The sequence below is a fragment of the Pomacea canaliculata genome, linkage group LG2, assembly GCF_003073045.1.
Source record: "Pomacea canaliculata isolate SZHN2017 linkage group LG2, ASM307304v1, whole genome shotgun sequence".
In the NCBI taxonomy this organism is placed as follows: Eukaryota; Metazoa; Mollusca; class Gastropoda; order Architaenioglossa; family Ampullariidae; genus Pomacea; species Pomacea canaliculata.
Genome location: NC_037591.1, coordinates 37,794,023 through 37,820,913, shown reverse-complemented (window position 1 = coordinate 37,820,913; position 26,891 = coordinate 37,794,023). Strand labels below are relative to the sequence as shown.

The 26,891-nt window shown below is 38.1% G+C and overlaps 1 protein-coding gene across 4 annotated transcripts; it reads right to left on the bottom strand.

Moving 5' to 3' along the window:
- Nucleotides 1-5,806: 5,806 nt before the first annotated feature.
- Nucleotides 5,807-26,883, bottom strand: LOC112556713 (guanine nucleotide-binding protein subunit beta). 4 transcript variants are annotated; one of them, XM_025225961.1, is made up of 11 exons: nt 26,728-26,883; nt 23,973-24,131; nt 23,658-23,739; nt 22,455-22,600; nt 22,075-22,083; nt 15,946-16,009; nt 14,415-14,644; nt 14,043-14,172; nt 13,655-13,726; nt 12,865-13,081; nt 5,807-10,882 (listed from the first exon to the last, which is right to left on the bottom strand). In XM_025225961.1, the coding sequence occupies exons 3-11, from the start codon at nt 23,715-23,717 to the stop codon at nt 10,776-10,778; spliced, it is 1,035 nt and encodes a 344-aa protein (XP_025081746.1). In that variant the 5' UTR covers nt 23,718-23,739; nt 23,973-24,131; nt 26,728-26,883; the 3' UTR covers nt 5,807-10,775. The 4 variants fall into 4 exon arrangements, with proteins under 4 accessions (XP_025081746.1, XP_025081748.1, XP_025081747.1 ...); XM_025225963.1 differs by lacking the exon at nt 26,728-26,883 and adding an exon at nt 26,518-26,654; XM_025225962.1 differs by lacking the exon at nt 26,728-26,883 and adding an exon at nt 26,087-26,205.
- Nucleotides 26,884-26,891: the final 8 nt, after the last annotated feature.

Genomic DNA, 26,891 nt, shown 5'->3' with positions numbered 1-26,891 from the left:
TGATTTTGCACGTGCGTGCGCGAAGGGAAACGACTTCTCACCCTGTGGGGATAAAATACACAGGAATACACGCGCTTTTTTATATTCATACTCACACGCACAGAGAGAATACTTGCATTTACATTTACACAATTCAGGACACTACATACGCACGCATCACCAGGAGGCACGCCTCCGTTCAAAGGGTCAGGCTGACCTCAAGGCCTTGCCCTCCATCAAACTCGCTCCCGTTAGTTTGCACGTACGCGCACGTTCCGCTTCGCATGCAGGACCCACGAGCAGACTGCTGCCAAGCTTGGTGTCTGACTGGCAAAGAGTTGACAGTTCAAAGGATCAAAAGGTTAGAAGGGAAGCTCAGATGCCGGTCAAAGAGACGTGGCCTCGCTAACAATCGCTCTTGTGCCGCCCGCGCCATGTTGCGGTGACGTCACCGTCACGACACGCTGCACTCTTGTGGCCGCTTGCATGCAGGTGGCGAACGTTGCGCAGTGGGCTTAGCAAGGAGTGTCTTGCACCCGGCGACACGGCGAGTGTCGTAACCTCGGCCCGCCCTCCATACATGTTGCATGGCGCCTGTTCTTGCGTTTCCTTGCATCGTCCAGCGTTCATTCATCGCCATGACGAAACTGATGATAACTCCAGTGAAGGGCATGTAAACATCCAGCGAGTTCCAGACTCTTCTCCTTCCCCCACCCTTCCCAGTTCTGTGTGTGTGTGTGCGCGCGCACGCACCCAAGCAGAGGCGTGCGTTGACTGACGCAGAAGGGTTGGAGTCGGAAGAAGGGAAGAGTGAGGATCTCTGAGAGAAAGCAGATTAACTGCTGTACAGTTTGACATCTCCCCTTCCCTCTTCTGCGTAAAAGAGAAAAATGATAGAGTCCAGACAACTGACAAGTCTTCATCGTCTGCAGGTCTGCAGAAACTGACCCGCACCCTGCGTGCTGCATTGACGTCATAGTGAAACCAGAAAAGAAAAATATTAGAGGGAAGGGATGAACTGATGAAGTAAACCAGGCTTTACCAGCTGTACCTGTGTACAAAGCACAGTCACCTCCCTGGTGGGCTCCCAAGGACTCCTGGCAACACTGAAACGGGGTAAGCCGGTCTGGTTTGGTCATGTGACCCGGTACAACACTCCTAAGACCATCCTTCATGGAGCTCCAAAGGGAGGACGACGCCGAGAACTGGCTGGAAAACATAAAGGAGTAGACAGAAAGTTCGCACTCCACTGTAGAGAGAAATTTCAGCGGCTGTGTCCATCATTACCCGCCCCCACTTCACACCTTACAACCACCGACGCGGGACAAGGGATTGAAGTGAACTGAACTCTGCCTTTAACCCCACCTCCACCCCATAAAAACAAAACAAAAATACCAAAACCCGTGGTAGTCCATGTCCAACATCTCTCCATATCCATTAGCGCCCTTTCTTGAAACAAATTTAGAAACTGCATACTTCTCTCATTATGTTTTGCACGTGCTCTGGTTTGCGTGCTGCATCATGGTGAACGTGGAAAGGAGGGGAAAATTGCATAATTATTCCTTCTTCTGCTTCTAGTCACAAAGAGCAAGTAAATGTACACATCCGTCCATGGGGAGACAAATGTGGCGGAAAAAAAGATTTCATTTCTCTTTCCTCGTGTCGTGCCACACACACTATACTACTTACATGAAGGGTCGTACAAAAGCTTAAACCCCTAAACGAACAAACAATAAACAATATGCGAACAAGAATGACGGAAACGTGGCTCTTTGAACGAAAGTTTTTCCTCACAGAATACTTAAAGTAACAGAAATTTAAAGCTACCTACACACACACACCATTTATCCACCCCCCAACACACACATTACTCCCCACTCCTTGACTACACAGTGTGTTGCGACAGGCACTACCTCTAAGACCGAAAGCCAAAGGTTCCTGAAATTTCTGTTCTCGGGCGCCTGGGACTATTTCCAGCTCCTGTCTCCATCCAGTTGACGACATCTCTGTCTGCTCAGTTGTGAAGAGGATTGGTGATGATAAGCGAGAGAATTGTATACCGATGAGGGGTGGGGTTGGGGGATTATGGAATACACCGAAAATTGGAGAGCTAAATCTCTACACCCAGTGATACAGAGCATCTTCAACCTCCCGACAATTCACGTTGCCGTCAACAAAAGCCTCGTGATCACGCGACTGGTCACACCACGACGACCTTCTTGCACATCACCGCGACTTGGCGATCACGTGGTGTTCCTACAGAGACACGCCCTTGTGGAGTGTCTGTACCAACGACCACTGCAGGAACCACACACACACACACAGAGAAGGGAAATCCACTGTCATGGTTTCTTCACAGAGATCGATTCGGGCCTGCTGTATATAACACGCACTGCTAAAAATGACAACCTGTTCCCACCCCGCATCAGTCGGTGGTGATGATGGTGGTGGTTGTCAGTCAATAATGACTCTGTCTCGCACCTACTCTCTCGCCACAGAGAAGCCCTCATATCTGTCTGTGGCTCGGCATGACACATGATGAAACATAATGACACAGTGCAGGCCATCGATTACACACCCCCACACTCCACCCCGCTATCGCTGTATCGAGGGTATTGGTGCAGGGTTACTGGTCGCCTGCAAAATCGGTTACAAATTAATAAATGTTCTACGCCAGGACACAACTCGTGTGTTTCCATTTTTTTATTTTTTTTTGGGGAAGGGGTATTTTTTTTTTGTTTATGTATAGTTGCATTTTTTTTGTCTTTAAAAAAAGCAAACAAGTTGACACGTTTTTAATATTATTTATTTATTTTGTATTTTGCTAGATCATCGTCTGCATGCGAGGCTCTGTACTGACTATAGCTAGGCTACACCTGTTGTGGTCATAGTGACCTACACAATCGAGGGATTATTTACTGGTCAGGACAAAGACCCAGTTAAAGATAGGTGGACTTAACCTCATATTATAATATGTAGTCAAACCTAGACATAAAATTCTGGGAACAGTGGTAATCTGTAGAGTGGACAGTACACGAACAGAAGAGCAGAGAAGCCGTTGACTAGTGGTAAGTACGCTTGGAGCATGAAGTGGACGGTTCGAGACCCGGCATAGGATTCCCGACTTACCAAGGAAGACAAATGTGGCAGAAGAAAAGATTTGATTTCTGCTTTCTTCGTGTGATGTCACACTATACTACTTGCTTTCTGTTTATTTTTATTTGTTTTTTAATCATTGAGCAGTGTGAGGTTTGTTGACTAAAGCCCATGGTCTTGATCTTTTATCCACGGAATGAATTCATTAATACAGATTTTTTTTTTTCAAGTTGTCGGAGTAGTTCTTAAGCACTTTGGACTTCTTGTAAGGTGGTTTAAGAGATCATATATCTGTGTTTAGCGGTACAACACTGGCTGTCATAAAGATACCCTGGCTGTTGGAATTTTCCATTAAAAAATAACCTTCCACGCGACAGAGAGCAGTAAGGTCAGCAAGTGCCCGAATGAAGACCGGAGCGCGTGCTATCAGCAGAAAACACCGAGCAGATTATTATCTGCAGATGAATAAAATCGTTAGGGGAGGAGTGACTTAAGGGTCCCATTTCTTCCGATGAATAATAAAGTTGATCCTGGGCTGCAGTCCAGGCCGGTAGGTAGGCAGTTTTTGTACTATGTGAAAAATAAAACTTCTACCGACTGTGGTTTTTCTTTGCATTTTTAAAAACCAAGAGTCTGCGGCAAAATGTGAAGAATGTCTGCTCTGTCCCTAATCTTCTTTGCCCGTCCTCACCATCCCGTTTCCTGACAGCAAACATCAATACCTCACCGAAACTCCAGAATGTCATCATAGTGGGTGTTCACTTCCACAGGGCCCCAGACAATCACGCACACCACCTGAGCATGACGCGAAAGCCGTTCGAAACCTGTTGAATGTCAGTTCTACCATCACCACCAGCATCTCCCAAACCACTACTGTTAAAAAAAAAAAAAAAACCCAACAGGTCCACGGCAAACAATCTTCGATTTGACACAGTTAATGCTTGCCTGTAGCTGGGCGTTCCTACGCAGGCCTGGCTGGATGGCATTGATTCCTGTCTGCAGGAGAAACGTGGGATGCTGATGCCAGCAAAGCCCTGACGATTAAGGCAGGACTACCACCGACATGTCCCTCACAACATGGGGATGCGGGTCAGGGGGTGGGGGGATGGGGCAGAGGTAAATAAACCCTGGGAACACAATGGATAGGAATGCCACGATACCATCGGTTTTCAGATTAGCATGCTAAACGCCGCTGCTAACATCTCACTCCGCTCCACAAAGTAACTGGACGATTGCCAGCCATCTTCTGATCACCACCGACATCGCACTGTAGACACCCACGGGTGGTTGCTGACTGCCTTGTGTGTGTGTTACTAGTTAATCCGTTTTTGATTACGAACTGGCTTATTGCAGTTGCTTCATAGTATTAACAGCAAGATTTGTCATCCAAGAGCTTTGTGTTGTATGAAGACTTTATTGTATTTATGTCATCACTAAAATAATACCCCAGAGGTGAACGAGGTATATATACATCCACGCAACATGTGACCAAGCTGTTTTAGTCATTTTGCAATGTCAACGGTTAAAACAACAGTTCGTGTTGTTGATGAAACTAGAACAGTTCTCCTCAGATGTTTAGTATCCTTACATAGCGGATTTTTTTTTTTTTTTTTTGTTCAGACACACGTTCCAACGTTTTCGTTGTAGTGTTGGGGAGACAGAAATATACAGTTGCAGGCATTTGAGGAATTGGTAAGGTTGTACAGTCCACATCCAAGGGCTGTTTGGTAGTGAGAGTAGGTGAGAACAGTTTGTTAGTGAGATGGTATCCTGCCAGTTGTCTTCAAATATTCTATTTTTTTCCCTCGTGACAAGAATGAAAAAGTTTGTATTCTGAAGACATCGGGTTTACAAGTGCATGCTTTATATTAATCTCGTTGGGACCTTCATACTTGATTTTCAACAGTTCTGAGGACTATAAATATGACAGCACTGAACTGATACTCATTCCTTAGCTGTGTAAGGTGCCTAAACACACGAACATACTCTACTAATCATAATAAAAGACGCTCAATTACTTTCCCCCGCATGTCAAGCATCGATCACAACTGTTTAGGATCTCGCCAACTTGTACTCATAAGCGGAGGAAGATCACACGACAAATCTTTTAATTGAAGAGAACTGCAGTTTGGTCAAAATAAAATCCGGCATGTTGGAGTTTGATTAGTACTGTACTAATGCTAAAGTTCTTAGCTAGACAGTTTTTAAAAATTCCCAAGGCCAAAATTTCACAAAGTTGCTGTCGGTTAGTCTTTATGATTACATGAAGATATTCTTCATTCAATTTCTGAAGTGAAGCAAGACTGATAACCACAACATTCTGCAATCTCTGAGAAAGAAATACTAACATGCAACCAAAAACATCAGTGTCGTGCATGTCACACATGAAGTTTTTAAGATGCAAAAGTGCAAGAGAATAAAAGTACCTTTCAGTTTTCAGTCATCTATATTCTCTCTTAAAGCCACCCAGGCAATAAAGAAGTTTCCAGATTTGTTCACCAGCTGTTGAAGTGAAATCAGGAAGTCAGCTGTGGTTTCTGATTGATGGAGTGAGGTCAAGCCATCTGCCATCTCACGAACCTTCTTTATACAAGGTCTTATAATTTTTCAATCTAAGGCCTCAACAGGTTTTAACTTTAGGAAACTGTCGAGTTTGAACATTAATTTCACGTAACGGATGCATGCACGTGTGTAAGCATGCACATGCATACATACTGTTCAACGCAAAGCATAAAGACAAATAGCTTTATTTGACAAATGAAAATTACAAGTACACATACGAAATGAAATGTCACAAAAGGTGAGGATCGCAGACTAGTGACAGTGAGATTTTTTTTTTAAATTGGTGTGTACGTATGTACAGTAGTACAAAGTACACAGAACGTATGCTCAGAATAAAGAGGTGAGTAACATAGTAGCTAGGCATCCAAGGACTCAAATTGAAAGTGGCAGACTTAAAGATGCAAGGCTGGATAAATGAAAAGACCTCACTCAAATATGCCATTTACAACTACATAAACGAGGCATTCACTTTTACATGATCCGGGATTTTCTGATTTACCTGTTTGGATTAATGCGCAACAGGCAGCTACTTAGAACACTACTACCTGGTACACAAATCAATTATTGTAGCATACTTCACTGGTAATACATGTGCCTCAACAAAAGCATTAGTTTACTTCCTGGGTCTTCTAACCCCTTGTTTGGTCACTTCATGTCTGACCGGATGGGAGTAAAGGGGTAAATCCAGAGAAAGGGTATGGGGGGGGGGGGCAGGGGTTAGAGAACTTGTTAAAAGTTCAAATGACTGGGGAAAAGGAAACAAGTATGGTTAAGAAATCTGCTGAAGTGCTCTTTGAAGGAAAAGAGGTTTCAAGATTCTGTAGAGCTACACAGTTGAAAAAGACAGCAGAAACTGTTACCATTTGTTTATCCATGTTACTGGTAAATTTACAAGTGGGATGAACAGGACACAAAGCGTGTCTGTCTTTAAATACACAAGCATGATAATCAAAGCCGCTGTTCCATGGCCCACCAAGACAGATACCTTTGATGACTTTTAGGCACTGCCCAACAATCATGCACTAGAATCTCTCTTACACACACACTCACTCTCTCGCCTCTCTATTGCACAGTCTCACCTATGTTTACAAAGTAAAAGTAAACAAAGTGCAACACCACTGGTTGGTGATGAGGACAGGGGAAACACTTCACACCCTCCTAAACAATTAGGACCTCCCCCATTTCTATCTGTATTTTCCCAGTTTCTCAAATAACAAACAATATGCAATATACGTGGTTAACTTACACCTAACACAGCATTCAAGCAATACTGTGTTCATATTTCTACCTGTACAAATCAAATAAAAATGCTGCACTATGCAGGCATATACACTTTCAACAGCTGAGTGATGTCCGGAAACAACGATCAGCACGTGATAGCCATCAACAAAGAAATGTTGTCTAACCAACAAAAAACTTATAATTATTGTATACAATATGAATACAAAATAACTAAAGAAAAACAATAAGACACAAATATTCACTCATTCTTTACAGCTCATATGTTTACACATTGCTCAAAACAGGTACACAGTAAGCATTTAGGATTCTGATGGCCAAACATTTCACGACTTGCAATGGCATTATTCTGAGATATTCCAGTCTCGTGTAGTGCCTCAATATGCAATATCAGATGAAAATGACCCACAGAAACCTGATAATGGCTAGTGGACTGGGCAAAAAACAGAAAAGCCATCTACTACAGCTGAATGGCTGCATTCAACTTTTATGTCAAAACACATAAAAAAAATTGTGTAATAATTAAAGAAAATTTACACAAATGGTATTCGTCCACAAAAAGCTCCAGTATATTCTGTTAGGAGAGATGTTAGCCAACCGGAAAAGAAAAGTTGGATCTTGCAGACTAAAATGACCATGTGTACAGAGGCACATCTCGAGTTGATTCTGTTGGGCCATCCAGAAATGTTATTGGTACTATGCCACAGACACATTAAAACAGAAAGACTGCAACATCGAGAGAATAGACATGCAAGCCAGCCATGACTCCATAGTATCAAAATCCATTCAAGAAAAGACAGGACGATGTGAACATGTTGTGCTACTTGTGCTGTTTGTGCTGAGCCCCAGCTTTTGCTGCTTATTGTCATCACTGCAGCAGTAATGAACAGTAAGCCACACACAAAAAAAAAAGGAGACGTCATTTAACTGTAAGGGTTTGGATGACACATCGGATCCTGAATTGCCTATGTATAAAGCAAAAGTTATGACAACACATGCTGGACAAAATATGCAACGTGTTTCCTGTTTATACTGTCGCTGCACCAGCCAATGCTTGCATTCACACACCAATGCACACATTCAAATGAGCAAGATGTTGTGAATATGGATGCATTCAGATTAAGAGACATTTATCACTACCCAACCTCTCTCAACATAAGATACAATTCCTTACACGACTTTAACATTTACATGGCTCTCTTGGTAGAAGGAACAATGACAAAATAGGTGAAAAGATGATGACCAAAACAAAGACAAAGTTATGTAGTACAAAGCAAACCAAACCTAGTCATGAATTTGATTTAATATCAGAAATTCATGAGAATTACAACACAATGACAAAAGCACCTATGCACTTGGTTTACCTGGGCAAAATGTCACTGAAAATGTTGGGCAAGATGGCTTTCTCCCTTCAAGCTTTATGTGCCCACAAGATTATGAGTAGATGTAGTACTACTAAGATGTTGGCTGTTAAATTTTGTTTTTAAATCTATTCAATTTCTAAAGGCAGTTAGTTGATGTCTAGTTTTTGGCCAGTTTTAATTTTATTTACTGTTATCCTATCCTCTTTTAGAACTTCAGTCCATTGCATTCAGCTTTTACTACACTCAGATGACCAGTTTGATAACATGTTAAAACTTCTAATTTCTCTTTGTTTCTGGCCAGCACTCAAAGGTAAAAATCTTATTTTCTCTTACAGTTGTGAAAGTGAGCCATTAAGCTATCGCAAAGTGTTTTCTATCACAGAAACTGTACTTTTACTTAGCCCTATATTGTGGCACATCTGTGATTACTTAAACACATTTTTTGATGTGGACATAAAGGTTTCAGGAAATTGAGCTTAAGACGGACACCGTCATTAAAACTGGACTAAGGTAGTCAATCTGTGGCAAGTCACTAATTGGTCAATCACATAGCAAAGTATGCAGTTGAGGCTTAAGAAAAAGTTAAGCTAATGGTCAAAAAGCACAATGGTATGATGGTTTGCAGTAGGTAGTCGCTTAATTAACAATGTCGATTATTACAGTCATTAATGAAATACAAGGTTTGCAGGCAGGCAGGCACAACAGGTTTCAAGAGAACTGCCGGTCTGACAAAGAACTATGTCAAAGAAAATGAGAGCTGAGGCCAAAGAGTAGTGAAAGAAGCAGGAAGTGAGTATGATGTATCACAATTTGACAGCTACATCAATGCACAACAGTACACTTGGACAAGCGAACTTGCCAGCTGAGAACATGTCAAGATATCTAAATCCACAATTTTTTTCAACCGCAACTTAACACTATCTCCAACATCTTGTCATTGATAACTATGGCAGATTATGAATGCAGTTCTCTTCTTTTTTTATGTCAATATTTCTTTTAAATTATGATCATGCATATGCAAACAAAGTATTTTAAAAACACATTGCACAAATAAAGATTAAACAGGCATTCACTCTTGTACATACACACATGCTTGCACAAAAATTGAACAACATAATTATCATCATTGAACATATGCTCACAAATCCACACTAGAGTTCTGGATACGTGAGTGATGAGTGCATATTCATCCAGTCTTTAAAAGCAAGTCAGATCATTTTGCTACAAATACCACTGTTCAGAATAATCTGGGATGAGAACAGGCAGAGGATAGAAGGCAGCCATATGCCATGCATATCCCAGACACAAATTCTGCTTTGATCTGGGCCCCTTGATTGCCACTCTCAACAAGCCACCTGATGAACTGCAGCATTCACTAGTTCACTTACCAAAAAAAATAAATAAATAAAATAAAAATAAACAAGTAAAATAAAAAGAATAAATAATAGTTATAAAAAAGCATCTGAATGTCGTACACTTCCCAGAAATAAACTAGCTCAATAAGCATTATTCTGATGCCGTCTTTACAAATGAATTCTAACTCCTTTTATTTACCACTGAAGAGAATTTTGTGCCCTGAAATTGTACACTAACAGGCACTGCCATTCACTATTTCTTATGCTGTGTGTACACGTATGCTCATACACATCAGCATGGGAGAATAAATACGTATGCATGAGCATATGTGACAGGGCAAGTACATGCATTTTATTTTTGTGCAAATATTCTGTTGCAGTAAACTCCAAGAGCTATCTTTAAAATAAATTATTAGAAATGAATGCCAATATATTCTACCCTCTGTTATATATATTTTTTCAATGGCAAACACATTCTAGATGACTTGGCAAAACTCTGCTAGCGAAGGTGACAAGTTACTTGTGCCTTTTTCAAATGTTAGACCATAATAAAGCAAACTTATCTAGGCATACATAATCAACACCAGGCCTATCATCCAGCAGGGATTAGGGGGTCAAGACATTAAAAAAAAAGGTGGTGAGGCATGGCAGGGAGCTCCAACTGAACACTACAAAGTTTGTAAGCCAACTCCACTCATCAATAGTTGCCAAGTAGGTCATATATGTCCTTTGCAAGCTTCCCGATGATTCTGATGCATTGTTTGTCACCAAGTGGCATGTGCAACTTGTCTAGTCTACTGAATCATGAACGTGCATTCAGGTCAACATTCTTCAAGATGCAAAAAAGAGAAGTTCAGTCACACTGGATAGTTTGTTGGTGGAGTTGTGCTGAAGCTTTTTCTGTTATCACAAGCTTCCTGGCCTGGTATGAATGTTAAAAAGGGCTCGGTGTTATGGACTTGTGATATTTTCCACACGTGCATGGCCTATAACATGTAGCATGCATTGTATCCCACAGCATGAGAGTGTATGCTGAACTCTTTGTTCTGATTTGTGAAAAGTGTATGTATGTGTGTACATTGTGTGTGTGGTAAGGAGACAGGCGCAAGGTCCCCAGAAATCCACCCATGGCTACAATGGGGTGGGGGTGGTCAGGAAATATGGGGCAAAGGGCGTGCTATCAATTCCAAATCTTAAGGAAGCTGTCCCACGAGCCAGTGGCCACAGCAGAGCCATCTTCTGTTACTCCCAGACAGCTAACACGGTTGTCATGTCCAGCCAGCACACCTGCAAACAAAGGCATTTCTTAATTCTACTATTCTCAAACGTGAAAGAGTGAAAACAAGGAAAATCTGCTGGCTTTTAGATAAAGCTCAGAAATAAATGTGGGATACAAGCTTTGTAGGAAAATTATTTCTCCTCTTTCTGTCTGGATTTTTGGCATAAATAACATGTGCCCATGTGCTTTTTAGCTGATTTGCTGTTAAAGGGGCAATCACGGGAAGACCTTAATCAAGAAAGCCCATCACTCCAGCGACAAATAAGGAGAATCAAGATGCACAATAGTGTCCGAAATGAAAGATTTACCAATATATCCAATTAAAGATCTAGTAGCATGCATTTTTCCGTGGTGACTGGGTAAAGCGTATGTGAAGACATTTTTTTCATACACTGTATCTGGGTGCTTCTGTTTTCAAGATTCATACATATAAACACCACCATTCATAGAAAAAGGTTGACATGACAGATGTCCACATCGGCCAAAATTTGACACATTTTAAACGAGCAAGTGGGTACAAAGGATTAAAGGAACAGTCTCAAAGCTCTGAGTGACCAGTGTGTTCACCTAACCCAGAAACAGAAAATCTTTGTACCGGCCTGTGAGGACGTATCACTGTTGTCTCTAAATCACACCTGTTGTAAACTCACCTACCTGAGGCAAAGCCTTTTTCATAAATGTGTTAATATTAGCTTTATGCAGAAGCAAAATATCATGTGGGACAAGCGTAATTTTAGCATTAAAAAACTGTGCACTAAATCTTAACACCAAGTTACAGGCTCCTTTCCCAAGGAACTGGAACAAGGGACTTGTATTAGAACTCATATATGTGACCCCTACTGGTGTGTATCGTGTGCTGGGAAGCGAGTTTACATATTCAACCCTGCTCTGATTTGACAAAACTGAGTTTGTCACCCACCCCAGCCACTGTTAAGTCTGGTGTTAAATCTCTTTTATCAAGTGATATCCCCTTTTGGCGATGTCAGAGTGCATTGCCAACATTTTGTGAATGAGAAAGATCCTACAACACTGTGAAAGTCTGGCCTTCACCCATTTGTCATGATTGCCAGATCACTTGTCAATGCGCAGGGTGTACCTCGCTTTGATGCCTTCGTAATCCTCCCTCATACTCCACTGATTCTACTGGAATGGAGAGTATGAGCCCATGTCCCTACTTACCCAGACGTAACTTTTAAATCTCAAGGATCCCAACCTGCTGTGTATGACTGCCTATTAAGTACTAATAATAAAAAAGTTAATTTTTTAAAGCTCTTTACCCCCTCATTAAAACCTAGCTCAAAGTGCTTGACAAAAAATATAAACAGAAAATAATTGTCTCCAAACAATGAGTTCATAGTGTTCACGGTTAATGTGGCTACTCATGTTGAGAAGTAGGTAAAAAAAACAAAAAAAGTCATTTCCACTCAGTACTAGTACAAAACATCCCTTTCTAGCCTTCTCTTTTTCTCTGACAATCTTTTGACTTGCAGCTGTGATTTGTAGTTGTAGTAGCATTAGTGAACAAATAGTCATGGAGGTAGCATCAACACAATGGAAGTGAAGGATGAGGTAGGATTGTAGACAATAGATCAGAGGATCAAGTTTATGATTGCTGCCTCGTATAAACAGAAGTTATAGTTAACAGTCAAAATGACAGATGCCCATGCTAGGGACATGACTACTGCTTCTTTTATTATAGTGAGTGATCACAACTTAAGAGAGTGAAAGATAGGTGTCATCAAGTTGACTGATACGTAATTTTCTGGAATTGCATAAGGCTTGGTGCTCAACTTCCAGCTTGCTTTTGAAGTCTGGTTTAAAGACAATATTTCATTCATGATCATTTACTATTTCTGGAAATATTTTAGACTTTTCTAACATTTAAAAATACATGTTGTTTCTTGTTTTTACCATTTCGACTGAATATAAACAATTTAACTTATAGTGGTAGATCTATAGCGCTCTAAGAATTTAGATGTTAAGTACATACCTGCTCTCTCTTGCTTCAAGACATCCCACACATTGCAGTTAAAATCATCATAACCACCAAGCAGTAGGCGACCGCTTTTGGAAAAGGCCACTGATGTTATGCCACAAATGATATTGTCATGTGAGTACATCCCTATCTCCTGGTCTGCTCGGATGTCAAACAGTCTGCATGTAGCATCGTCAGACCCCGTTGCAAATGCATGGCCATTGGGGAAATACTGAAAAAGAACAGGAATGCAGCTGAAAGTAACTGGACAAAAGGAAAATGTATTTTGGACACAAACATGCCTAGGCATGCTCTTTGTCTCTATCTGTTCTACCCTTACAAGCCACACAAATATAAAAGACTACACACAAAATCAGCATTTTCACGAAGTTTGCAACGCAACTCCCCACTCCCAAAAAAATGCAGTTCCATAATCTTTTGGTCATTAAAGAGAAAGGTGCTCAAAACTGTTCTTTGAGACCAGTATTAACATAAGAGTGGTGTCCTATCTCCTCTCCTTTTCCCAAAATCCTAGGTGGTCACGCACCCATTTAATAGCTGAATCAACTAGGGGGAGTATGATGCACCACAAGAGTATATATATATAAATGGCTGTGTTTGCTCTGTTAGTGCTTAAACTACTTAAGCTATCTGCTTCCCTTGTAAAAACTACTTCTGTGTTTACTTAAATTTTAGCAGATTCGGAAGCAATCATATTGGCTTAAAAAACAAAATTAGAACAGGAAGCATTCCTATTTCCAGTTCATCACTGCATGGCAGAACAAAAAATAGGAACAGCGCTTACTGTAATGGCATTGATGTCGGACTCGTGGCCTGAGAAAGTCTGTTTGCACATGCCATCTCGTACATCCCAAAGCTGCAGCAAACATCCAAACACAATTCAATGAAAGCTGAAATGTTTCTCAACAAATTCCTTTATCTTAAATGAGACATATTTTTCATATTTTAATCTGACTACTCTTTTTCTTATGTTCTTTGAAATTAGCTGAGGCCTTTCTAAAATCACTGGGGAGTGAGGGTGAGAACTTATTAACACCCACATCATATTACATATCTTATATACAATATAAAAAAAAAATGACTCTGTAACTCGTGCCTAAATAGTTAGCTGTAAGCACAGATGAATTTGCTCATCCATTCTGTATAGAGGTGCAAGGGCATGTATTTCATACCTTAGCTGAAGCATCACAAGCTCCCGAGACGAAAGTGCGCATATCTGGTGCTAAGGACAGACTCATGACATCTCCAGTATGACCAGTAAAGGAGGTGGTCTGTTGTCCAGTCTCTATATCCCATAAAGCACTGCACAATACACAGCAAGTTTATTTTGGCAATTCTAGCATAGAACCTTTGGAAAAAATAACTCACTCCATTAATTATCATCTACGATTAAAAGATATTAGATAAATTTTAACATCAGCTAAATTTAAAATGCTGTTTTAACCAAACTCTTAAAAACAAGCTTGACAAAAATTAAAGACCTAGATTCCAAGTTACTGGTCATATTACAGTTAATGTGGTTGTATATAATAATCACTACCTACCATGTCATGTCACCAGAGCTCGTGACAATTTGGTTGTCATCAATGAAACGACAGCAAGAGAGATATCCTGTGTGGCCTGGAAGCTCTCGTGAAACTCTCACATTGCCTTCACGTGTTTTGAGACTGTAAATGGAGCATATGTTGTCCAGACCACCACAGGCCACAAAGCTCCCTGAAGGGGCATAGGCACACGTCATAACCCAACTTGAGCGTAGTGGGATTGCATGCACCTGAGACATGGACCCACAATGTTCTTCATAAAAAACAGTAGGTGATTCATTTTATTAGATGACCTATGATTAAAATAAGAAAAAGACAAATATAACTTTAATCTTACTGAATGAACTGCAGAAAGCATTGTCGCTCAGGTAATTCAAACACATTAACCCTAACCACACAACAGGTAAGCCCACGGACACACCACACATAAAATAAACTACGGTAATAAAAGCTTCAGATAGAAATCTGATAGAAAAATAAGAATACAAAATGTGTGTGTATAGTATGTGAGGGCGCAAGCAGACAAATTTTTAATTTTTGTTTGCATTTTTATTTCTCAGATTCACATTTAATAGTGCGTGTCACGGCATCTTGCAGTGCTTGTGTGTGTGTAGGAGACTGGTCTTTGTCCAGTGGATGGACATCATCAAAATGCATTCCTCATGCATTGTCAATTGCCAAATAAATTAATTCTTCTCAACTGTTATGCAATACTGATTTCAAGAAGAGTGAAACAAAAACTTCCAGATGTCGAACACTAGCATAAACACTGAGATCTGGGAAATCATTCTGTCCTCTAGAAGACAAGGATTAACTCCTTGATAATTGATCTCTAAAATATGCCTCTTAGAAATGCATGAACCTTACCAAAGACATCAAAAGTCATGAAGATCACACATTACTGTCCCAACTCTAATCGCTTTTCAGTTTTAACACCTTGTAAGAGAGGCATTATCAACAGATCATAGCATACCCCATATCACCACCACAGGCCTAAGACACTACAGCAGAGTGAAGATGCAGAATGCAACACTGCCAAAGTCAAGCAGTAGAATCTTATTAGTTTAAGGCAGCAATGTGGTTACCAAAGAGAAGAAAGGAAATCTTGTATTACTATGTCCTGTTGCTTTTACCTCCCCACAAACTTTATTTCCAAAGTATTAACTTTAGCACCACCACCAACTTCTACTGCTTGTTGTGGCTGTCTGACCTCTACACATTCCTATGAACTATACATGACATGAATCACATTATTCAAATGCAAAAAAATTATCACAAGTCGTTTTAGACCAAGAAGCAGCTTGATGCCAGCTACATACATCTGTAATCTAGTTCCCTGTAACCTCTAATGAAAATTCTCTGTTCACAAGTAAAATAGCATACACTAATGGAAAGTCACTGTTTAGGGATCTACACTTTTAAGTGACTTGGTGCTACGTCACTAAATCAAGCTATTCAATCAGATTATGAATAATGTATTTTTTCATCATCTTTAATGCCATATAATTTACTAAACTTGAACTAAACATACCTTGTTTGTTGTGTAACCATCCCATACTATCAACTTGCCATCTTGAGAGGCTGACACAAGGTTTCTGAAATACAAAAATAAGATTGACAATCTCAATCTTTAACCATGTCTGAAAAATTATATTAATCTCATATAATTAAGCAGTACATGCAAATAAGTTACCAATGCCCACTCTAGGACAGGGCTCACAAATGTAACTCGCTGGATCTATAATTTTTGCTGTGTAATAATGTTATTGTCACAGTGGGATGAGAGATTAGGTTCAGCTGAATTTAGAGTTAGGTGACAGCTAGTTCTAGTATGTTAATTATTTAAGTTGAGACACCAATATAACGTCAGCCATGCACCAAAGCTATAAATAAGCATTATGGTATTTAATACTGTGCATACTGTTATGGAATGGCATGACAAATCATCATCTCTCGTAGAACAGGAAGCTATCATATCAAATGTAAATGTTTTCTGCAGAACTTAATAGTTCTGTTGAAATATGTCAAATGTATTATAATCCTCTTCCTGTGCATTTCTCAAAACTCCTTTCACCTGAAAGCTTATTTGTGTTTTGTAGTTTTGCATGCACACACAGTTACTTTCCTACTCAAACCTCAAGGAAAACAATCCTCATGTGGGCATGAAGGCAGCTATTTCATGAACAAATATGAAAAAAAAAAAAAAACAGAAACAAGTGCACAATCAAATAAACAAGAAAAGCAAGTCATATCTCATTACTGAAAATGACCTCCTACATCTCCATCACTACAAATCACACTCCACAAACTGGTGCTGCCAAATAAAAACATCATGCCTGCTAAAATAGATGCTAGCCAATAAAATGAGGAATCACAGAAGACAGCCACTGAAACATTCCACAATCCACAGAGCTAATTTCTTCTACAATGTTCACATAGTCCATGCTTCAGGTTCTGATGCCAATATGCGCAATCAGTTCAACATACCGGAATTACCTATTTCTACACGCGCACACACATTTCTGGATGAAAACAAGTGCTACATATTGTCTGTGTTGAAAGGTTGCACAGGGATACAAAACTGACATGCCTGGTCACCAAAGTGGAGTCAGTATAACAATGGCTTCTGAAAGGGAAGACACATTTTAGCATGTTAATGGACAGGAGGGAAATTTTAAAGGGTCTGTGCTCTTTCTCTCTGAAACTGTACATTTTTTGTTTAAAAAAATTCTAAATAAATGTTTGCAAAAACAGTGAATCATAAAGGCAAAAATGTCCATGTATTTCCAAGATAAAACTGTTCCATCATGAGTTCAAAGGGAAAATTCAAGGCCAGATTTTTTCAAGTAACACTGAAGTCCAACTGAGATTCATCTGGGATCCTCTAATGACAAACTGTTGAAAGATTATATTAATATCTCATGACAATGTTTAGTATTGACGGGACAGTCAATATCATTGTGTCCTTTAACAGACTTTTCTTTCCTATCATTACCATTCAAGACAACATAACTGTGTTTACAACTTTCAAAAATAATGAAAGCATGTGACTGTTCAGAACACCACTTGATGTGATTTTCTAACAGAACGTTATATTACCAAAGGCATGGTAAAATGTATCGAAACAGCCTTCCAAGATTTAAATGAAGTAACACACTTCCTTATGACATTAACACAAACTGTAAATTTAAAATATTTTTTTATCGCATAAAAAAAATGGCTAGAGGTCCAAACATTGTTCAATTAAGACTGCAAATTTATATAGAAACGTAAATGATTTCAGTCTAAAATTGGCCTTACACTAACTTCACTAGAAACTGATAACACTTGCAGAGAACTATCAGAAATACACCCAAAGATATGGTATCGCCAGAAAAATTTGAAAAAAAAAAAGAGGAGGAGGGATGTGAAAAGATGAGGGGCATCTTCAAATCAGTTAGGTGCTGCGATCTTTCAAATTTTCATCAGTGGCAGAAAAATGAGGGGGTGGGGGGTGTTACCACGCAGGATGTCAACTGTCATGTTTCAGTCATAACAGCAATATTTTCTCTTGAAAGAGTATGTGCCAAGTACAAGGTCTACACTACTATGACACCCCCCCCCCCCAAAAAAAAAAAACCGAACTTTTCCCAGGATAAACGTTTTTTGTCCAGTATACACACCAACATCCAAGCATATTTCAGAACTTTCAGGAGTAATCAATATATTTCTATTGGTCCAAAAATGAAAAATTATTCAAGTGCACTTCTTAAAATCACTGTGAAAACTATAGAAAATAGTAGAATCGGAAAAAAACTTATTATAGTCATCAATTTTGCTAACAGAAGAGTCTGCTGCTTTCTGTGTGACTATGTGTGGCATCTATATCCATATTCAAAGTTTCCCTTCCTTGCTGAAAAGATCACATTTATATCTGGCTTTGTCGTTTTCCCCTTCCTAAAGCCAAGCCCAAAAAAGTTTTAAATTTTTCATCTGTTTGCCACAGCTCATTAAAGTCGGCTTTATCCACAATTTTAGCCGAATGAGAATGCCTCACCAACAATTATACAGTAAAATCAGCAGAGAAGTTAGTCTACAGCCATGTGTTAATTTCCAGTTCATATAAAAATGAAAAATGTTAATGCTTCCAAAATTTTGCAATATCAATTTTCAGCAAATATATTTTACTTTTCCGTGACCTTTAAGGAATTTTTTCAAATACCGACTTTGCCATGTACTAGAAAATCCTTTTTTCAAAATATACTGACTTTATACATTTTTTCCTGACCCAACTTATCTGGTAATATTTGATTGGTTTAATGAACCTTCCTTTGACTTGCCCACAGCCAAATTCTCCCTCCCCCACATATCTTGCAGAACAGTACAACAAGCTGATTGCCTTGAAGAGTATGGAAGGTCAAAACACAAGTAGTGATTAAATAGATACATGTATTTTGAATCACTCCAGCACAAAAATTAAAGCTGGAGAAAAATAATTTACCTATCTAAACTATGGCTTCAAGACAATACATTTAGGCCACAATGCTACTGTAATAAATGTCACAGACTTGCAGACTTGCAGGTAGGTTTACAGCTTTCTCCTTGCAGCACTTGTACCGCATAGCTTAGTTAGGATACATTAAAAACCCAAAAAAGTAGAAACATGTAACTGGAAGAAAGTGCAATACTTGGCAGCTGCATGTTGATCATAGTACACGATCTGCCTGAAAGACATTTCAGTGTGTCCAACATAAAAGAATGTGATGTGTAACATCTCCTTCAACACTGTGTTAAATTCCATGGTACTTTAGTAGGGTATCTACAGATGAAGCCAGTCTCTCACGCCCACTGTGGAACTATGTATTACATAACCAAACATCATTAAAAAATGTTTTGCTTTGGTATTCACTTGCAGCTCTAAAATAAATAAGCATATTCTTACCTGAGCTGGCAGATTTTTCAGATTCTTGTCAATGGTGAACTGTTACTTTCCATCAAAACACACTATGGCATCAATCCCCCTCACCTTTCGCTTTTCTCAAACTGCTTATTACATCTCCTAATGCTCTGTTTACAGAGTCCAGAAATGTGGAATCTCCGTGACCATCCTAGAGATATGTCTGTAAGACAACTGGCTTTTGCAAGCAGAAATTTAGAGATGTTATGAGGTGTTGTGTGACCTATAACTTGTATTCATTGTGAGACCACCTATGTTTTTTTACCTGTCTTATCCTTTCTGAAATACTGTATCTTTAAAAGAAATGACAATAGACTTTTTCACACAAAAAAGACTATCAATTAAAATTTCCTAATGCTTAGTCTGGGTTTAACATGTGAGTCTATTTTTAAAAATTTGCTAGGGATGGGCGAAAAATATTCCAATAGGTGCATAAACCTAGCAAAATTTAAGAAACATGTGCTTCATGTCTTCAAACTATACTTTGATCGTACCTTCCACTCATACTGTCACTTTTTGCAACTAATAATTCACTCCAACCACTAACTGTAAATTGTAATCTATAGATTATCTTGAACACCTTTTCCATGATCATTGCACTTGTTATAAATAATGTTTTCAGTCCAACTTAAGCTTGTGGTGCCACCCGCAGAGCAGCTCTATACAGCAAAGTGCTTCCACAAAGAAGAAAACTGCAACAGCCTGACTAGATGTGTTCACCAGCAGACCTAGCTGGATCAATACTGGTCTGCAACACTCTTCCACAGGAGTCTGATCAATAGCACTGTTGTCAAGGCAACCGAGCATGAGCCACTCTGCTAGTTGGTCAAGTGAGAAAAATACAGGCCTGCATTACAGATTCTCTCTTTGGTTTTCCTAAACTGAGATGCACATCTCTGCAGCGATTGTTTTTCATCTTCACGGTGAAAGAACATGTATTTAAAACTATAAGTCAAGCATTATTACCAAACAAGAACCAAAACTGTGTGCAGGCTAGAGGGAAAAATAGCACAGGGATGCTCATAACAGCTGTCTAATAATTTTGTAAAATGCCTGAAAGTTCCAAAGATAAAAAGAAGAATAATTCTAAATATGCTAAGCAAGACTTAATCTTTTGTAATCTTTAAGTATGCCTTGGCTTTCACTCTTCCAACACAACCTCAGAGAGATGAATGTGCATGAAGACCACCCTCACCAACTTTAAGAGTGTGATGACATCTACTGAATGCCAGGATATATTACTTTGATTAACTCTTTATAGTTTATGCTAACATTCTATAGCTGAAACTCACAATTCTTGGTGAGTGTGCAGAACTATGAAATGTATCAGTCAACACAGAATTTTTTTTTACTATATGTTAGTCTTAACTGTAACGATTAATTACAACGCAAACTGCAAGAGCAACATTTGAATTTTCTTTTTAGTCTGCACGGACATGCACTACAGCTTAAAGCAAATTAAAATCGTCACATTATAGCACCATACTTCCGTTTCCATTAAACCTTGTTTACACTAACATCAAAGTGCTTGTAAGACTGGGAATGATCAAGTAACACCATAAAGGGAACAAAAAAAAAAAAAAAAAAACCAAATAAACCATAACAAATAAAAAAACTACCATGCTGAAAACTTTCATTCAACAGGTAAATGTTTCATGAAGGCATACTACCTATGTTTTAAAATAATAAGGTTAAATAAAAAAATCCTTGTTACTGTACACACTACAAATTATTCTGTAAATGTTAAGAATGCTAACATGTTTGCCCAATGTGCATGGTATTTTTTCTTTCACACTCTCTCATCAGACCCAACAACATTACAATGTATAATGACATTAATTGTGCATGTGTTTGAAAGTTTATATATACTATGCAAGTGCACAGAAGCTGAGGCATGCGCACACTCGCTCCCACACTCACACATACAGCATATCACAATGTGCATATAAGTGTAAAAATGGCCACATATACGAGAAGGTATTGACACAACATTAATGCTACTTCCATGAAAAAGATTTTCAAAATGTTATCTTTTACCAAAAAACCCCACATTTTTAAGTCAACATAGATAAATTCTTACAAATTCACATTTTTTAATTGTGACAAGATGATTCTGTGCCATTGTTAAACTAATGTTTCTCTTAATATCTTCGCGCATAGACAATGTTAAACTGTAATAAACAAAACAAATAAGAATTCATGCTGTTATAGTTTAAGATCAATGAAACACACTACACAGCATGTCAATAAACATGCAACACACAACTGGAGAAATGGATTTTACTTAGCAAGGCTAGTTATACACATTTTTGCTATTACAGAAATTTATACCAAAGCTGAAGTCAACTTATTTTCATCTACTGTAAAGCTTACTCATGTTTTAATACTCTCAAATGAAAAAAGTTGATATTAAAATTTTAAGGAGACAACATGAGACGTGCAGAGTGCATACATTAATAGCTATGTCTGCCTACACCGAATCTAAACAGCAATTCATTTACAAACTCTGAAAAAGTCTGGCCTTGTGCAACCTCAATTTGTGATAAAATTTTCTGGCTCAAACTTGGTGCCACACTAATGATGTGAAAGAAGCAGGACTGCACACACCATATAAATTCTTCTTCAGCTAACATTGATTGGGTTTTTTGACAAATGAATGATTAGGGGTAAAAAAACATAATACAAAGATACAAATTTCCAGGGGAAAGTGTTATGCATATTTACCCCAAAATCCTGAAGCAAAGTAAACACAAGCCATTTAATTAACTGTAGGTGAAAATTCAAATCTTGAAATCTGATGCTCTTAGTTTTCAAGAAATTATCTTTATGCTACTGAACCAATATAACATTTGAAGTGTTATGGAAAAACCAAATGTAAAAACTACCCACCCTGAGTGGTTAGTACTATATGCGCAACTTCTCTCTTTTTTTTTTTTAATTTGCAATTTCACTTCATTTAAATTATGAACTTTTTTTGACTTTTTCAATTTTTAATGACTACCATAATTTGGTGACCAGACATTTTACTTATGAGTCAAGATGCTGTTAGCAAGAATGAAATTTATTTTTTAAACAAAGATTAAACAGAGGAAGCATGCATTTACCTGGAATCTGTCGCCCAGTGCATGGCATATATTTTTGCAAGGTGTCCCCGAAGTGTGCGTCGGGTACGCATTTGTATTCTGCCCACAGGTTCACATGACGCTGTAGCTTGAGCAAGACTTGTGTCACCAGCAGCTTTTCGTGCTTCCTGTTGATAATACAGCTTTGAAATTAAGTACCTACATTAACTTTCCATATACATAACAGGTTAACCAAAGTGGGTCACATAGCACCTTTTTTGAATTTAATGCCTAAATATCAATTTTTCATACATGTTTAGAAGCTGGCAGCAACAATAATCTTATATGCTTGAACATCTCGACATTACTCTTTGATAACTTTCTGACAAGGTCATCTTGTAGTAGTTTAGGAAGTTGTTAGTAATAATTTTTGCATCTTTAATAGTGAAACTTCTAAAAAGTAAACTTGAATATCAACTTAAATGAGAAATTGATGCTGTGGGAAAACGTATTGATTATGCAGTTATGTTTTAAAATCATTTTGAACTTTTTTCCCATCAAACAGTATAATGGAAAATATCTTACAACTTTAAATAGGAAAGGAGGCTAATCTACAACCTTGTAGGTAAACGAGACAAAAACACTTCCACACATCAGTGGTGAAAAATGGTAATGCTTGACATAAAGCTTACAGTAAAATATACATCAATACGCTAATCCAAACTGCGAATAATAACACTAGACATAGTGAAAACTTGTAAAACTAAGACCCAACAACCAAGTGAAATTCAGTAACCTCAAATAGTTGTGCACAACACTGGTGTACCCGATAAATGGCAATGGCTATATAACAAGGCTGAAGTTCCCTCCTTGCAATTCTACATTTTCTTTGGCAGACCATTTATTTGTTATCACCTGCTAACCTGTTGTTACTATAGCCATTAGTCCCCACTTGTCCTTTTGCACTTTGTATACAGCAGGCATATTAAAAAAACAAGAATTTTTGAACATTTTTAATGTCTGCTTAAAAATGTATGTATGCATATTTAGATTATAGGTGCATTTGTACAAAGTAACTTCCGAAACAAAGTAGGCACGAAATGGACCCATTTATATCTGTCAAATATGTCTGTATAAGATCCCATCAAGATAACGTACAAGAAAGACTTAATTTGTTAAACTGTCATCAAAGTGTTTCTGAAAACACAATATTTATACTTATGACGTTTTCAAAGGTTTACTTACGCGAATCTGATTTTTTAGTTGTTCTGTTTCTTGCCGCAAGGCATCAAGTTCTGAAGTCATGGTGAAGCACTTTTATTGACACCTGAAATTTTAATAGCTTCAATCAATGCAACTGACACAAATTTTAAAAATAAACATTCAAACTGGTACTATTTATGTATATACTCACTTCAAATCTCAAACTATGTAATGCAAAAGAATTATAATGAAGAATCTAGAAATAATAAGCAAATGCTATATAACTTGTGTAACAAATCTTTAATCAAGGCTAAAATGCTAATCAAGCCATGCCTGCAAAGTCAAAACAAGCATTACCAATGTTTTGAAGAGAAAATCAGCTCAGGATGGCAGCTGGTGGAGGGCCAAAATGAGGGCTGTCGGACTCGTCAACGAGACCCTCGGGTGGAGTTCACATCACCCAAAGTAAGCTTGGCTTGGTCCTGGCTTTCCCAGGCTTGCCTACACTTGCCGCACCTACACATGCCAGTTCCAATAATATGCTGTTAATTTTTAGCGTGTTAATTGAAATCACCTATTTTTGTCTACTGCTGCACAAAGAGTTGAAAGCACCTTTCACACACAGACCTACATCTTTTGACATATACAAACACCAGTAAAGCTAAACTTTTTCCAAAAATTTATATCTTAAGGTGGATATTTTATGCATTTAGGGAGATATTTTATGTATTTGATATACATGTTTACTGATTAAATGTAACGTAAATAAAACAAAAAATAGCTACAAGAAAATAATACAGAATATTATGACCAAGCATAAACAGTTTCTACAATATGATATTAAGATTCATGTAATTTCATCCCTTACAAATGAACTAATTCACAATTACTGCATGGTGCTTAAAACTGACCAAAAAAAAAATCCAAATTCAAACTATAAAAAGTATATTCATGAAAATACAATAGAACAGAAATAAGAGAAATAAAATAAACAGCTTTTTATACATTACACAGAAACTATAAAATATGTTTAAGTTCCTAATTATTCAACACACTGTATTCCAGGGCCTTAAAAAAATATTTAAAAAAAAATATTTTAACAATTAAAAAATTCACAAGTGCTGCTTCCATGGGTACACCTGCCTTAATGATGCAAAATAATCTTTCTTCTTTCTTAATGTCATGACGTGAAATGGGGAATCATTAGGTTTAAAATGCTGCTGCTATTAAGTCTATACTATGTTACATGATTCCTTAAATAACAATTGTTAAATACATAGATTTTTTACACACTTTATGATAGACAGTGAACAGCTCCAGATCGTTAAGTCAGTGTCTATTCTCAAAACCTTATCTTACAACAAACCATCTAGCCAAACCAGCTTGCTCTTTTAAAAAATATCTTTCAGGAAACAATACCATCGAAAATCAATTTTTTTCTCTATATTTTTTGTTGTGTTTGTTAATGGTGATTATTATGGTGTAAAACTATCACTTGTTATTTATTAAACCATTATTTTGAACAGTTCTGTCTCATATGCTGAAAATAATGTACTAAAAAATGGACACTTTTAGTATCTGACTCCCTACTTGTGTGCATTTTGTCAAGGTTCATTATACTGCAGAATACTATGTGGGTGAAAAAACATATTTTATCACTCCTAGTTCATAGTCTTGTGTGTTATTCTTATTTACAATTTTTCTAAATTGAGCTTTCTCAAAATTGCTTTACAAGTGAACTTATATAAGAGCACTTTGTAAAACTATTCAACAAATTTTAAATCTTTAGAATGTGAATGTGCATTTTTTCCAATATGCTTAATTCTACTATTGATAACAATATGATGGTCTTATCCTCCCCCCCACCCACTTTCATTATTTGTCAGAATTTTTATTCTTTTTCTATGTGTCGTTTCTATTAAACTCTCTAACCATGTGCAATGTTTGAGATAAAAAAGACAGCCCTGCAGTGCATGCCTAGTTTTACTGTTAAAGGAATAAGGCTTTTTATAACTAGGTTACAAATAAATCTGGAAATGGTCCATTATGAAAATCCAGTACACCTTCTTCCCTCATGTATAGCATCGACAAATCTGCAGCAAGAATACCATGTCTATGCATCAATGACAACGTAATAGTCCTCTTATCATTAAAATGAAAATATTTTTAACTACTACACAATAAGCACGCAGTAGAACGTGTCTAAATATGTCTCCCAGTCAAGAACTTATGTCGTTACTATCGAGCAGTGACGTAATTTCTTTACTATAAACCACAAAATGATGGCAAAGTCAAATTAGTTTCTCATCCTGAAAACGAAGCAGTAAAAATGTACACCAGAGTGTTCGAGCCATCAGTGATGGAGGGTTGCTAAACAGAAGCTGCTACTGAAGTGTTTGCAGATATCCTACATGGAACTAATTATTACACAGTTCTAAACAATGACGAAATAGCAAAACAGCAATAATTACCTGAAACATCATAGTATTAAACGAAAACTCACTGTAAGCAATACAAAAACGTTAAAACACCAAGCACAGAGCAGCTTTCTGCAAACGCCCGGCTAAGATGGCGACTGGCTGGGCGGCTGCATAATGATCAATATGAAAATATGCCGGTGCGCCATCTTAGAAAATATGGCTGGCCTAATCTTTCGAAATTATTTAACTGGATAGCAAGGCATTAAGAGGTACAAATGCAAAGCACGATCGAGCATAGAAAACTGGTGATACCGAGTTCACTTACGAATGATTTCTACTCTCCTCATTCCGTCATCATGAGAAAAAAAACCCCAGCAACAAGGCATGCAGTCATTTGACACCACTTCTTGGCAGACTGAAAACCCTGTACCAGATCATTTAAGTATCCTGAAGAGACTGTTTTACAAAAGCCAAATACTTACTATCGGTTGCCTTTACAGAATGACCAAGCACCATAAAAAGCACAGGGAACAAAGTCCTCACGTAAGATGGGTAAAACTCCAATGAAAATCTCCCTTCCGTACAGACATCAATTTGCATACAGCGAAACACATACTCAAGTCTTGTCGACTGCACACTTCTTGATCCAACAATCACATATAATAGGCGAATTCCTTACATTTTCTACTTACCCTATAGATATGTACTGAAGGATAACATCCAGCTATGCTGTCATAGAGCTATCAAAACTGGTCCTCTTAGACGACATAGAGCAGAACAATGTTTTTAATCGACGATGAGGGTGCGGTGCCCGTGCAGAAGTAAAGACAACCCCCGTAGCCAATCGGAAAGCATC